This window comes from Saccopteryx bilineata, chromosome 2, assembly GCF_036850765.1.
Source record: "Saccopteryx bilineata isolate mSacBil1 chromosome 2, mSacBil1_pri_phased_curated, whole genome shotgun sequence".
NCBI lineage: Eukaryota > Metazoa > Chordata > Mammalia > Chiroptera > Emballonuridae > Saccopteryx > Saccopteryx bilineata.
In genome coordinates, this window is record NC_089491.1 from 164,837,177 (window position 1) to 164,851,562 (window position 14,386).

The 14,386-nt window shown below is 38.1% G+C and overlaps 1 protein-coding gene across 1 annotated transcript in view; it reads right to left on the reverse strand.

The window, feature by feature from the left end:
* Positions 1-14,386, reverse strand: part of LEKR1 (leucine, glutamate and lysine rich 1) — a 230,207-nt gene that overhangs the window by 105,209 nt on the left and 110,612 nt on the right. Inside the window, 1 exon segment of the mRNA XM_066254409.1 lies at positions 13,464-13,649. Coding sequence (XP_066110506.1) covers positions 13,464-13,649 — 186 coding nt within the window.

Here is a 14,386-nt window from a genome sequence, read left to right on the forward strand (position 1 = left end):
CCTGTGGAGAGTGGTCTCACAGAGTGCTGAGGCATATTGGACATGCCTGGAGGCTCATAGAAAGACACCTTGAGAGCAATTGGCTCCCAGCCCTGCCTGATTACACTGGCGGCTTTGACTGACCGAGCCTTACCCAGAGCCCTGTGCTGAGTAGGGATAGAGGGGGGATTTGGAGGCTCTTAAAGCCTCTTACTCTCCAGGCAGTGGAAGGGGCAACTTCACAGCTGGGTCCCCAGGCTACTGGTTCAGGAAGGAGAGACTCGGGGAGAGGCTCCAGGAAAATGGACTCTCCCATTGTTGGAGCCTGCAAACGCTAACAAGCCCCAACTACCAATGAGACTGAGGCCTAGTTCATGCCATCAACATAATGACACATCAACTGCAAATATGCCTAAGCATGCCACAGGGGCAGAGCCTGGGGTACAGAGCCACCGACTAGGAAGAGGGAGAGGAAAAAAAAAGAAATAAGATAACCTCTCAAAATCAGGAAAAATCCACAGTCTCTATAACTTTTTCCATTTTTTTCTCTTTCATTTTTTATCCTTTTTTTCTTCCACCTTGGTCATTTTATCCTCTTTGCAGCTTATTCTTTTCTTTTCATTTTGAACTTCATTACCCATAGGTGTTACATTGTCCATTCTTTTTTTCTCTCTCTATGGGGGTTACATTCCAAAAACCATAACTCCTTTTATTTTCTTTTTCTCCCTCTCTTTTGGTTTCCTTTTTTCTCATACACTTTTCCTCTCATTTGATCCTCACTCACAAACAAATTATTTTATTTTGGATTCAAATTTTTTTTGTGGCATTTTGTGTGCTTTTTACTTTGCTTTTTACCTCATTAGCATTCCTCCAACTCTGGCTCCATATTCTATGTAGTTTTTGTTCCACTTAATACAATAGAATTTTCATTTGTCACTGAATTTTTTTCTTTTTTTCTTCTTTTCTCTTTCACTATAGCTTTCATTCAACCATCATATAAAAACAAGTTATTTTATTCTTTTTCCAAACTTTTTCCTAGTACCATTTTCTGGGTCCTTACTTTGTTTTTTGCCTCTTTGTCATTTCTCCCCAATTCAGATACTCTATGTAGTTTTTGTTCCATTTAGCACAATATAATTTTCAGTCTTCACTGTATTTTCTCAAAAAATTTTTTTTAATTCTAATATTTTTTTATTTTATTCTTTATTAATTCTTATTAGTGTTATTAACAAAACCACCATAAAATGCCATTAAGGAAAAATAAATCAAATATCATGGATACAAAAGACAGAGATGTAGCTCAGATAGATGAGGAAAAACCTATAGAAAAAAGTCAATAGCTTGGAAACCTTAGAGTTAAATGACAGAGAATTTAAAATATAAATCCTAAAAATACACAAGGATATACAAGAAAGCACAGAAAGGCAATTTAGGGAGCTCAAAAAACAATTCAACAAACAGAAAGAATATATCACCAAGAAAATTGAAACTATAAAAACAAATCAAGGCCCTGGCCAGTTGGCTCAGTGGTAGAGCGTCGGCCTGGTGTGCAGAAGTCCTGGGTTCAATTCCCAGCCAGGGCACACAGGAGAAGCACCCATCTGCTTCTCTACCCTTCCCCCTCTCCTTCCTCTCTCTCTCTCTCTCTTCCACTCCCGCAGCTGAGGCTCCATTGGAGCAAAGATGGCCCGGGCGCTGGGGATGGCTCCTCAGCCTCTGCCCCAGGCGCTAGAGTGGCTCTGGTCGCAACAGAGTGACGCTCCGGAGGGGCAGAGCATCGCCCCCTGGTGGGCAGAGCATCGCCCCCTGGTGGGCGTGCTGGGTGGATCCAGGTCGGGTGCATGCGGGAGTCTGTCTGACTGTCTCTCCCCATTTCCGGCTTCAGAAAAATACAGAAAAGAAAAAAAAAATCAAACAGATATGAAAAACACAATTCATGAACTGAAAAACAAGGTAACAAACTTAGCTAATAGAACAGGCCAGATAGAGAAGAGAATTAGTGACATAGAAAACAGGCAACTAGAGGCACAACAGAGAGATGAGGAGAGAAACTCATAAATTAAAAAAAAAAAAGAGAAAGTCCTACAGCAATTATCTGACTCCATCAAAAAGAGCAACATAAAAATAATAAAGTATATCAGAAGGAGAGGAGAGAGAAAATGGAATGGAGAACATATTCAAACAAATAATAGATGAGAACTTCCCAAGCCTGTGGAAAGAACTAAAGCCTCGAATTAAAAAAGCAAACAGAACACCGAGTTATCTTATCCCTAACAAACCTAATCCAAGGCACATCATAATGAAATTGGCACAAACCAATGACAAAGAAAAAATTCTCAAGGCAGCCAAGGAAAAGAATAATATAACATATAAATGAAGGCCCATTAGATTATCAACAGATTTCTTAGCAGAAGCTCTACAAGACAGAAGAGACTGGACCCCAATATTTAAAGTTCTGAAAGAGAGGAACTTTCAGCCAAGAGTACTATACCCATCAAAGCTATCCTTCAAATACGAAGGAGAAATAAAAACATTCACAGATACAGAAAAGATGAGGGAATTTATCACCAGAAAACCCCCACTTCAGGAAATACAAACTGGGGTTTTCCAACCAGATACAAAAAAACAAAACAAAACCATTAGCAAAAGCTTCATCAAAAACACAATAAAATCAAATTTAATCTGTGACAACAAAACAAAAACGGGAAGAGGACAAAAATTAACAGTAGCAAAGGATGATGGAGTGTAGAAGCAGTGTACTACAGTAGACATGGTAGGTACCCTTTCCATTACTTAATGGTAAGCACCCCTGAATAAACCACCACAAAAGCAAATGACTTCAGAAAAGAAGTAACAGAGGAAAGTAGTATGGATTACAGCCAAACAAAAACAAATGATAGAAAAACAAAAGAGAAGAATCAAACAAGATACAAAACTAACAGAACGCAATATATAAAATGGCAATATATATACATATAAAATGGAAACCTTCAAGTGTCAATAATTACACTAAATGTAAATGAATTGAACTCACCAATCAAGATACAGAGTAGCAGAATGGATTAAAAAAATTCAACTGTATGCTGCCTACAAGAAACACATCTAAGATACAAGGATAAAAATAAATTCAAAGTGAAAGGCTGGAAAAAATACTCTAAGCAAATAACATCCCCCCAAAAAAAGCAGGTGTAGCAATACTCATATCAAACAATGCTTAATACAAGACAGCAAAGGTAATCAGAGACAAAAACAATCATTTCATAATGATAAAGGGGACATTGAATCAAGAAGACATAACACTTCTTTTTTTTTTTTTGTATTTTTCTGAAGCTGGAAACAGGGAGAGACAGTCAGACAGACTCCCACATGCACCCGACCGGGATCCACCCAGCACGCCCACCAGGGGCAATGCTCTGCCCACCAGGGGGCGATGCTCTGCCCCTCCGGGGTGTCACTCTGCCGCAACCAGAGCTACTCTAGTGCCTGGGGCAGAGGCCAAGGAGCCATCCCCAGCGCCCGGGCCATCTTTGCTCCAATGAAGCCTTGGCTGCGGGAGGGGAAGAGAGAGACAGAGAGGAAGGAGGGGTTGGGGGTGGAGAAGCAAATGGGCGCTTCTCCTATGTGCCCTGGCCGGGAATCAAACACGGGTCCCCCGCACTAAAATAAAAATATGACATATCAGAATCTCTGGGGTACAGCAAGAGCAGTAATAAGAGAGAAGTTCATATCACTACAAGCCTATGTGAACAAACAAGAGCCAGGCCAACGCTCTACCGCTGAGCCAACCGGCCAGTGCGAGAAGACATAACACTTCTTAATATATATGCACCAAACCAAGCAGCACCAAAATATATAGAAGACAGCTACTGACTGACATAAAAACAAAAACCAACAAAAATACAATCATAGTTAGAGACCTCAGTATACCACTGACAGCTCCAGATCGTTCATCCAAACAGAAAATCAATAAAGAAATATTGGTCTTAAACGAAACACTAGAAGAATTGGATATGATAGACATCTACAGGACATTTCATCCCAAAGTGCCAGAGTATATATTTTTCTATGGTGTACATGGAACATTCTAAAGAATGACCATATGTTGAGCCACAAATATAACATCAACAAATTCAGAAAAATTGAGATTATACCACGCGTATTCTCTGATCATACAGCCTTGAAACTAGAATTCAACTGCAAAAAAGAGGTAAACAAACCCACAAAAATGTGGAAACTAAAAAATGTACTTTTAAAAAATGAGTGGGTCAAAGAAGAAATAAAAGTAGAGATCAAAAGTTACATACAGACAAACTAAAATAAAAAATATGACATATCAGAATCTCTGGGGTACAGCAAGAGCAGTAATAAGAGAGAAGTTCATATCACTACAAGCCTATGTGAACAAACAAGAGAGAGCCCAAGTAAACCACTTAACTTCACATCTTAAGGAACTAGAAAAATAAAAACAAAGACAACCCAAAACCAGCAGAAGAAAGGAAATAATAAAAATCAGAGCAGAAATAAATGAAATAGAAACACAAAAACAATAGAAAAAATTAATAAAACAGAGAGCTGGTTCTTTGTAAAGATCAACAAAATTGACAAACCCTTGGCAAGACTCACCAAGGAAAAAAGAGAAAGGACTCATATAAACAAAATTCAAAATGAAAGAGGAGAAATTTCCACAGATATCATAGATATACAAAGAATTATTGTAGAATACTATGAAAAACTATATGCTACCAAATTTAACAATCTAGAAGAAATGGATAAATTCCTAGAACAACACAATCTTCCTAGACTGAATCAAAATGAAGCAGAAAGCCTAATCAGACCCATAAGCAGGGAGGAAATAGAAACAACTATCAAATCTTCTCCAAAAATAAAAGTCCAGGGCCAGACAGCTACATTAGTGAATTCTATCAAACATTCAAAGAAGACTTGGTTCCTATTCTACTCAAAGTCTTCTAAAAAATTGAAAAAGAAACAATACTACAATACTTTGAAGCACATTTTCATATGAGGCCAACATAACCCTCATATGAAAACCTGGCAATAACAACACAAAAAAAGAAAACTACAGACAAATATCTCTAATGAATACAGATGCTAAAATACTTAACAAAATACTAGCAAATTGAATACAACACATTAAAAAAATAATTCATCATGATCAAGTGGGATTCATCCCAGAATCACCAGGATAGTTCAACATAAGTAAAATGGTTAACACAGGGGTTGGGAACCTTTTTGGCTGAGAGAGCCAAGAACGCCACATATTTTAATATGTAATTCCATGAGAGCCATACAATATGTTTAACACTAATACATGTAAATCTGTGCATTTTATGTAAGAACAACACTTTTAAAGTACAATAAGTCTCTAAATTATTTTTAATAACATTGTTATGCTGTTGCTAACCAATGATGAATAAAATACTTCTTACCATTAATACAACTTCTGGTGCTGCATGGTTTTGCTGATGGCTTTGTAGTCTGGTTGATACATGGTGAGGTTAAGTTTCATGCAGGCGTTGAGACTTCCATTCGTTAAACATGATCATAGGTTGGTTTTAACATTCTTTAGATGTCAGAAAGACTGCTCACATGCATACATAGAGCAAAACATTATCAGTACAGCAATACGCACATGCTGCAATGTGTGGTATGTAACGGGAAGTACATTCCAAGTTGTGACAAATCAGCTGGTCTGTGGGTTGAAGGTTTTTCATTTCTCCCCACTTGTGTTTGCTTGCCAACTCTGCTTGCTGTCCTGCAAGTCTTTCCAAATCTTTATTCAGTGACTTGAACTTATTCACCCACATGTTCTGAGGCCTTCAGGTCAGTAGCTTGTAGCTCAAAATCTCTGATGGAGACACCGGGGATGTAATTCAGGTCGGCGCTGTCCACTGCACACTCATGTGGATGGGTGAGAAACTTAAAAATATAAGTGCACTCACAAAATTCTCCAAAGCGTTCTTTGAATGACTACAGGAGATTAGACGTGAAGCCCGCTAGCTGTTGGAGATCAAGATGTTGAGCAGAGTCACTTGCTGTGCATGCATGTTTAAACTCTTCTAGTTTTTCAAAGGTAGTAAACAATCTGTTTCAATGTCAGCGATAAGAGTTCCAGCTTGTTTTCAAATGTAAACACTCTTTGTTGAAGGGATAAGACTGTATTTCCAACACTTTGCATTTTCACATTGAGCTGTTTCAGATGTTCAGTCATGTCCACGAGATAGTAGAACTTCAGGAGACACTCAGTGTTAGCTAACTCAGGATGCTTGACATTTTTCATTTCAAGAAAAGTCTGGATTGTGCTCAGACAAGCTGCGAAATGGCTGAGCACTTTCCCTCTTGACAACCAACACACATTGCTGTGCAGAAGCAGACCAGGATAATTATTCCCAACTTCATCCAGCAATGTTTTAAACTGGTGATCATTTAAAGCTCGGACAACAATAAAGTTGACCACCTGAATGACCAGTGACATCACCTCATCAAGCTGCTCACCACATATCTGAACACAAAGCACCTCCTAATGTAGGATGCAGTGAAAACTTAGGATGGGTGTCTTCTCATGTTCACGAAGAAGCACTATGAATCTTCTGTTTTTCCCACCATGCATGGAGCACCACCAGTACACACCTAAATAAGTTTATCCATCTGTAGATTTTTTTCTTTAGAGAACTCAGTGAAAGACTTGAATAACTCCTTCCCTCTTGTTTTCTTTCATAGGCAAAACAGCAAGACTTTCTTCACATAGTGTGTCACTGACAGCATACCTTGCAATCATGCTGAACTGGGATAAATAGCTTATGTCTGTTGACTCATTCAAAGTGAGAGAAAAGAATGGTGCTGCATTTATGTCCTTCACTTGTGTTGCCTCAATTTGATTTGCCATCATGATGTTCTTGCCGACAGAGCCATGTCTTTTATTCATTTAATTATCTTGTCTTTAGCTGAAAAGTCATCAAAAAGTTCATTGGCAACATCAAGCATGAATGTTTTGGCATATTCCCCATCTATGAATGGCTTTCTGTTTCTCACAATTGCTAATGCACCAGCAAAGCTAGCCGAATTCCAATCACCTTGTTGGGTCCAAACACGGAGTTGCTGCTGACTAGCTTGCACTCTGCACAGTAGCTCTTGACATGCTTTCTTCCTGCTGTCCCCTGCTGGATATTTTGATGCAAATGTAGTATGGCGTGTGTCAAAGTGCCGCTTTATATTTGACTGTTTCATCGATGCAATTTTATTATTGCATATTAGACACACTGCAGAACCTGCTCTCTCCACAAAGGCAAATTCCTCTGTCCATTCCTGCTGAAAAGTACAACAAGCTTCATCATTTTTTCTTTTAGCCATCTTCATCAAAAGGGTTTCTGCAATTAGCTAGCTGACTACTTGATTAAAAAAAGAAAAGTTTACTTCCTGACCTCACAATGACCCATGTACGTTATGCATTATTCAATAAAAATTTGGTGTTGTCTCAGAGGACCACTGTGATTGGCTCCAGCCACCCACAACCATGAACATGAGTGGTAGGAAATGAATGGATTATAATACATGAGAATGTTTTATATTTTTAACGTTATTTTTTTATTAAAGATTTGTCTGTGAGCCAGATTCAGCCACCAAAAGACCCACAGCTGGCTCGCTAGCCATAGTTTCTGGACCCCTGGGTTAATGTAATACACCATATCAACAAAACAAAGAAGAAAAATCACATAATCCAATCAATAGATGCAGAAAAGGCATTCAATAAAATACAACAGAACTTTATGTTTAAAACACTCAACAAAATGGGTATAGATGAAAAATATCTCAACATAATAAAGGCTATTTATGATAAATCATCAGCTAACATCATATTAAATGGCATAAAATGGAGAACTTTTCCCCTAAAATCAGGAACAAGACAAGTTTGTCCACTCTCTCCACTCTTATTTAATGTGGTGCTACAAGTTCTAACCAGAGCAATCAGACAAGAGAAAGAAATAAGAGGCAATCATATTGGAAAAGAAGAAACAAAGGTTTCACTTTTTGCAGATGATATCATCCTATACATCGAAAGACTCCACAAAAAGACTACTAGAAAAAATAAACCAATACAGTAAGGCCGCAGGATACAAAATTAATATACAAAAGTCCATTGCCTTCGTATATACCAACAATATAATATCAGAAAACAAACTCAAAAAAACAATGCCCTTCATGGTAGCAACAACAAAAAATACCTAGGAATAAACATAATAAAGAATGTAAAAAACCTATATAATGAAAACTACAAAGCATTGTTAAGGGAAATCAAAAAAGATAAAATGAAATGGAAAAATAATCCTTGTTTCTGGATAGGAAGAATAAATATAGTTGAAATGACTATATTACCCAAAGCAATATACAAATTTAATGCAATTCCCATCAAAATTTCAATGTCATATTTTAAAGAGATGGAACAAAAAAATCATCAGATTTATATGGAACTATAGAAAAGACCGAATAGCCAAAGCAATCCTAAGAAAAAAGAACAAAGCTGGGGGCATTATAATACCTGACTTCAAATTATATTATAGAGTGATGACAATCAAAACAGTATGGTATAGCCCTGGCCGGTTGGCTCAGCGGTAGAGCGTCGGCCTAGTGTGCGGAGGACCTGGGTTCGATTCCCAGCCAGGGCACACAGGAGAAGCACCCATTTGCTTCTCCACCCCTCCGCCGCACTTTCCCTCTCTGTCTCTCTCTTCCCCTCCCGCAGCCAAGGCTCCATTGGAGCAAAGATGGCCCGGGCGCTGGGGATGGCTCTGTGTCCTCTGCCCCAGGCGCTGGAGTGGCTCTGGTCACAACATGGCGACGCCCAGGATGGGCAGAGCATCGCCCCCTGGTGGGCAGAGCATCGCCCCTGGTGGGCGTGCCGGGTGGATCCCAGTCGGGTGCATGCGGGAGTCTGTCTGTCTCTCCCTGTTTCCAGCTTCAGAAAAAAAAAAAAAAAAAACAGTATGGTATTGACAGAAAAATAGACATTCAGACCAATGGAATAGAATAGAAAGCCCAGAAATAAAACCACATATATATATGGTCAAAAAATTTTCAATAAAGGGGCCAACAACACACAATGGAGAAAAGAAAGCCTCTTCAACAAATGGTACTGGGAAAACTGGAAAGCCACATGCAAAAGAATGAAACTCGACTACAGTTTGTTCCCTTGTACTAAAATTAATTCAACGTAGATCAAAGACCTAAATATAAGACTTGAAATAATAAAGTACATAGAAGAAAACATAGGCACTAAACTCATGGACCTTGGTTACAAGGAGCACTTTATGAATTTGACTCCAAAGGCAAGAGAAATGAAGGCAAAGGTAAATGAATGGGACTAAGTCAGACTAAGAAGCTTTTTCACAGCAAGAGAAACTGCCAACAAAACAAATAGCCAACTAAATGGGAGATGATATTTTCAATCAACAGCTCAGATAAAGGCCTAATATCCAAAATATACAAAGAACTTATATATACAAGACAAATACAACAACAAACAACAAACAACATACAACATACAATATATTGTATATTGTATATATACAACAATAAACAACAAACAATATACAACAAACAATATATAACAACAAACAAATAATCCAATAAAAAAAAATGGGAAGAGGACATGAACAGACTCTTCTCCCAGGAAGAAATACAAATGGCCAACAGATATACAAACAGATGCTCATCTTCATTAGTTATTAGAGAAATGCAAGTCAAAACTGCAATGAGATACCACCTCACACCTGTTAGATTAGCTATTATTAACAAGACAGGTAATAAGTGTTGGAGAGGCTGTGGAGAAAAAGGAACCCTCATCCACTGTTGGTGGGAACATAAATTAGTACAACCATTATGGAAGAAAGTATGGTGGTACCTCAAAAAAATTAAAAATAGAGCTACCATATGACTCAGCAATCCCTCTACTGGGTATATACCCCAAAACTCAAAAACATTGGTATGTAAAGACACATGCAGCCCCATATTTATTGCAGCATTGTTCATGGTGACCAAGACATGGAAACAACCAAAAAGCCTTTCAATATATGATTGGATAAAGAAGATGTGGTACATATATACTATGGAATATTACTCAGTCATAAGAAATGATGACATTGAATCATTTACAACAACATGGATGACCCTTAATAATGTTATATTGAGTGAAATAAGTAAATCAGAAAAAACTAAGAACTATATAATTCCATTCATAGGTGGGATATAAAAATGAGACTCATGGACACGGGTGTGGTGGTTACTGGGGGTGGGGGGAGAAGGGAAGTGGTAGAGGAAGGGAAAGGGAACAAAGAAAACCAGATAGAAGGTGATGGAAGACAATTTGACTTTGGGTGAGGGGCAACATAATCAAATGTCAAAATAACCTTGAGATGTTTTCTCTGAACCTATGTACCCTGACTTATCACCCCATTAAAATTAAAAGAGAGATGAATAAGAGAAAAATAACAGGTATAAACATTGGAAAAGAATGAAAAAATTGGGGAGAGAGTATGGGGGTTGGTGATATAACTACATATCTAGAAAATCCTAGAGACACTAATAAAATACAATTGGAATTAAATATGAGAATTTTGATGGGTATAAGACAAATATACATCAATAGCCTTTCTCTATCTTATTAACAAATACCAAGAAAATGAAAAAAGATTATTCACAGTAGCTACCAAATGATAGTCATAAATTCAAGAATGGCAAACATATTGAAATAAAAATGTAAAAATGCATTAAATAAAATAAAGGACATTTAAAGAAAGGAAAAAACATACATTATTCTTTAATGAGAAGACTTTTATAATATTAAGAAAGCAATATCGCCAAAAATGTCAATTCTCCAAAAGTTATTATATAAATATAATTCAATTTCAATTAGAATCACTATTGGAAATAAAATTACCTTAAAGCTTATGTGGGAAAACAACTGCCTGTAAACATGTAAGAAAACTATAAAGACTGAAGGAGAAAAACTTTACTCGGTATATATCAGAGTCTTTATTTAGAGGCAAACAAGTGATCATAAAGTTCAAATAGAAGAATGCCTTCAAATATATATTTAAGAAGTAAGAAAAGTGGAGAGAGAGAAAAAACTTAACCAGTTATGAGAATATGCCATTCAGTCATTATATTCAAATGAATATGATATTAATTATATCAAATTAATTAGTGGAACAGAAATATATGAAATTTTAAGGTATGACAGGTCGTAGTTCTACCTAGTGGGAAAGCGATAATTATTTAATACATAATACTGATATAACTATTAATATAAAAAGAGTAAAACTGAACCCCCATATCTCACACCATATAAAAAAATAAATTCCATATGTATAATCTAAGACTGAGAAAGACTGTTTTAGTGAAGACTAACAAGAAACAATATAAGATAGTAATTTGGTCATACCAAAATGAAAAATTTTGATATGGTGAAATTTACTGTAAAAATCAGTGATAAATTATACATTAAAAATAAAGTTCCTATAGAAGATAAATAATTACTATACTGTACAAATTGCTCTTAAAAATTATCAAGGACATTTCAAATAATTTAATTAAAAATTGACAAAATCTCTGAAAAGCTAATTCAAAGAACATTAAAATACATGATTTTTAAATTTGTAACCGGTTTCATATTGCTTCCAGACTTACATGACTCAACTTCCCTTCTAATATCAGTTTCTCTCTCTATCTCCCTAGTCTGTGTTGTCCTGTTATCATTAAAGACTGCCAAGCAAAGAGGTTTTAGAGCTCTCTGGCTTCCTTCTCTCCCTTCCACTCAGCCAGGTGTTCACCTTCCTTGTCCTAGGTAGTCTTCTCAAGCCTGATTCTACCTTAGCCTTTCCACTGTGGTCATCATGGAGAGTGCCAAGTTTGCTTTTGCTCCCTGCTATTTAACAACTATATGGAACACAGGCCTATTACTTCTCTGGGCTTTAATTCTCTATTCTGTAAGATGGGATACTTACACTCACTTTTCATGGTCACTGTGAGAACTGAACTTAAATACAATGCTAGCCTGGTGTCTTGTACACATTAGGTCCTTAATAATGTTACTTCCCTTCCCTACATCAGTTTCTTATGATTAGTCTCTGGGATGGGTTACCAATAAAGATATTTTCTAAATACTTGGCTCAATCACTTGGTGTTTGGAACACCAAAATTCATTGCTAACAGCTTGATTTTGCTAAAACATTGCTTTATTGTATCAGCCTCATGATTATCAATTTTCAATCATTCCATGCTGCCTTCAGGAAAAAATGCATATGCCATAGCCTTACTGCAAAGATACTCATTCCTCTGACGTGAAAAGAAACAAGGTGCCCAAAACACAATGCAAATCTTTTCACTTGGGAAAATGAACAAGTGACTATAAATCTGGATACATTTTGTAAACAGCATATGCTATATTTTCCTTCAGCAGCTAAACCACCAGTCCACTGAGATAATGACAGACTAAGGTAAATTTCACTTTGTTTTCCTTAAATCTTACTTCATACTTAAAACATCTTTAATATCCCCACTTGTCGGCCCTGGCCAGTTGGCTCAGTTGTAGAGTGTTGGCCTGGCGGCAGGAGTCCTGGGTTCAATTCCCGGCCAGGGAACACAGGAGAAGCCCCCATCTGCTTCTCCACCCCTCCCCCTCTCTTTCCTCTCTGTCTGTCTCTTCCCCTCCTGCAGCCAAGGCTCCATTGGAGCAAAGTTGGCCCGGGCACTGAGGATGGCTCCAAGGCCACTGCCTCAGGCGCTAGAATGGCTCTGGTTGCAACAGAGCAATGCCCCAGATGGGCAAAGCATCACCCCCTGGTGGGTGTGCCAGGAGAATCCCACCTGTGCATGTGGGTGTCTGTCTGACTACCTCCCCATTTCCAACTCCAGAGAAATACAAAAAAAAAAAAAAAATCCCCACTTGTCTTACTAACTTTAAATGGCAGAATAGGAAGGGATGATAGTGAACACTGATCACAAACAGTTAATGACAATTACTAATAATTAGGCACATTTGGAACACAAGATAATGAAAACAAGATTTTTGTTGTGATTTTAAAAGAAATTTTATTTAGAGCCTGACCAGGAGGTGGCGCAGTGGATAGAGCATTGGACCAGGTTCAAAACCCTGAGGTCACCAGCTTGAGCATGTGCTTATCTGGTTTAAGCACAGCTCACCATCTTGAGCCCAAGGTCACTGGCTTGAGCAAGGGGTCACTCTGTCTGCTGTAGCCCCTAGGTCAAGGCACATATGAAAAAGCAAACAATGAACAACTAAGGAGCTGCAGTGAAGAATTGATGCGTCTCATCTCTCTCCCTTCCTGTCTGTCTGTCCCTATCTATCCCCTCTGTCTCTGTCTCTGTCTCTGTCACACACACACATGCACACACAAAAAATTAGATATTTATTATGGCTAGTTGCTAACAACTGCAAAAAGAAAAATTACCTAGTACTTTCTTTTGCAAGTCATAGCATCTGGTTTGTAAGTTTTCTTCCTGTTGTTTTGATGACTGAATCTGCTGAGATCTTAGTATGGTCGCATCTGACAACAACTTCAGATTTTTCATTTCCTCTTCAAGACATACCTTATTTTTCTGGGACACTGCCAAACTTTTATTTAGTATCTCTATTTCTGTAAAGAAAATTTCAAAGTTAATAAATAGGCAACACTGAATCACAAAAGATTGTCAAAAAAATGATTATTGTCTTCTAGAAAATTAATTGTTGAAAGCCAAGATGACTTTCCTGAGAGTGTAGTAACACCAAACCAAAAGGTTAAATTTAAATTTAGTGGTTACTCTGAAAAAGAAACAAGAAAAAAATTGCATTGCTGAACAATGCATGATACCTTCTAGCTTTTTTTTTAAGCCTTTACATTTTACTAAATGTGGGCCCTGGCTGGTTGGTTCAGTGGTAGAGTGTCGGCCTGGCGTGCAGAAGTCCCGGGTTCGATTCCCAGCCAGGGCACACAGGAGAAGCACCCATCTGCTTCTCCACCCCTCCCCCTCTCCTTCCTCTCTGTCTCTCTCTTCCCCTCCCACAGCCGAGGCTCCATTGGAGCAAAGATGGCCCAGGCGCTGGGGATGGCTCCTTGGCCTCTGCCTCAGGCGCTAGAGTGGCTCTGGTCGCAACAGAGCGACGCCCGGAGGGGCAGAGCATCCCCTCCTGGTGGGCAGAGCGTCGCCCCCTGGTGGGCAAGCCGGGTGGATCCCGGTCGGGTGCATGCGGGAGTCTGTCTGTCTCTCCCCATTTCCAGCTTCAGAAAAATAAATTAAATAAATTTTACTAAATGGCAATTTGGCCTGCTTTGTAAATAAATAACATATCTGTGCAATGTTCTGGGTTTTACTGAAATTAAATTGTTTTCTT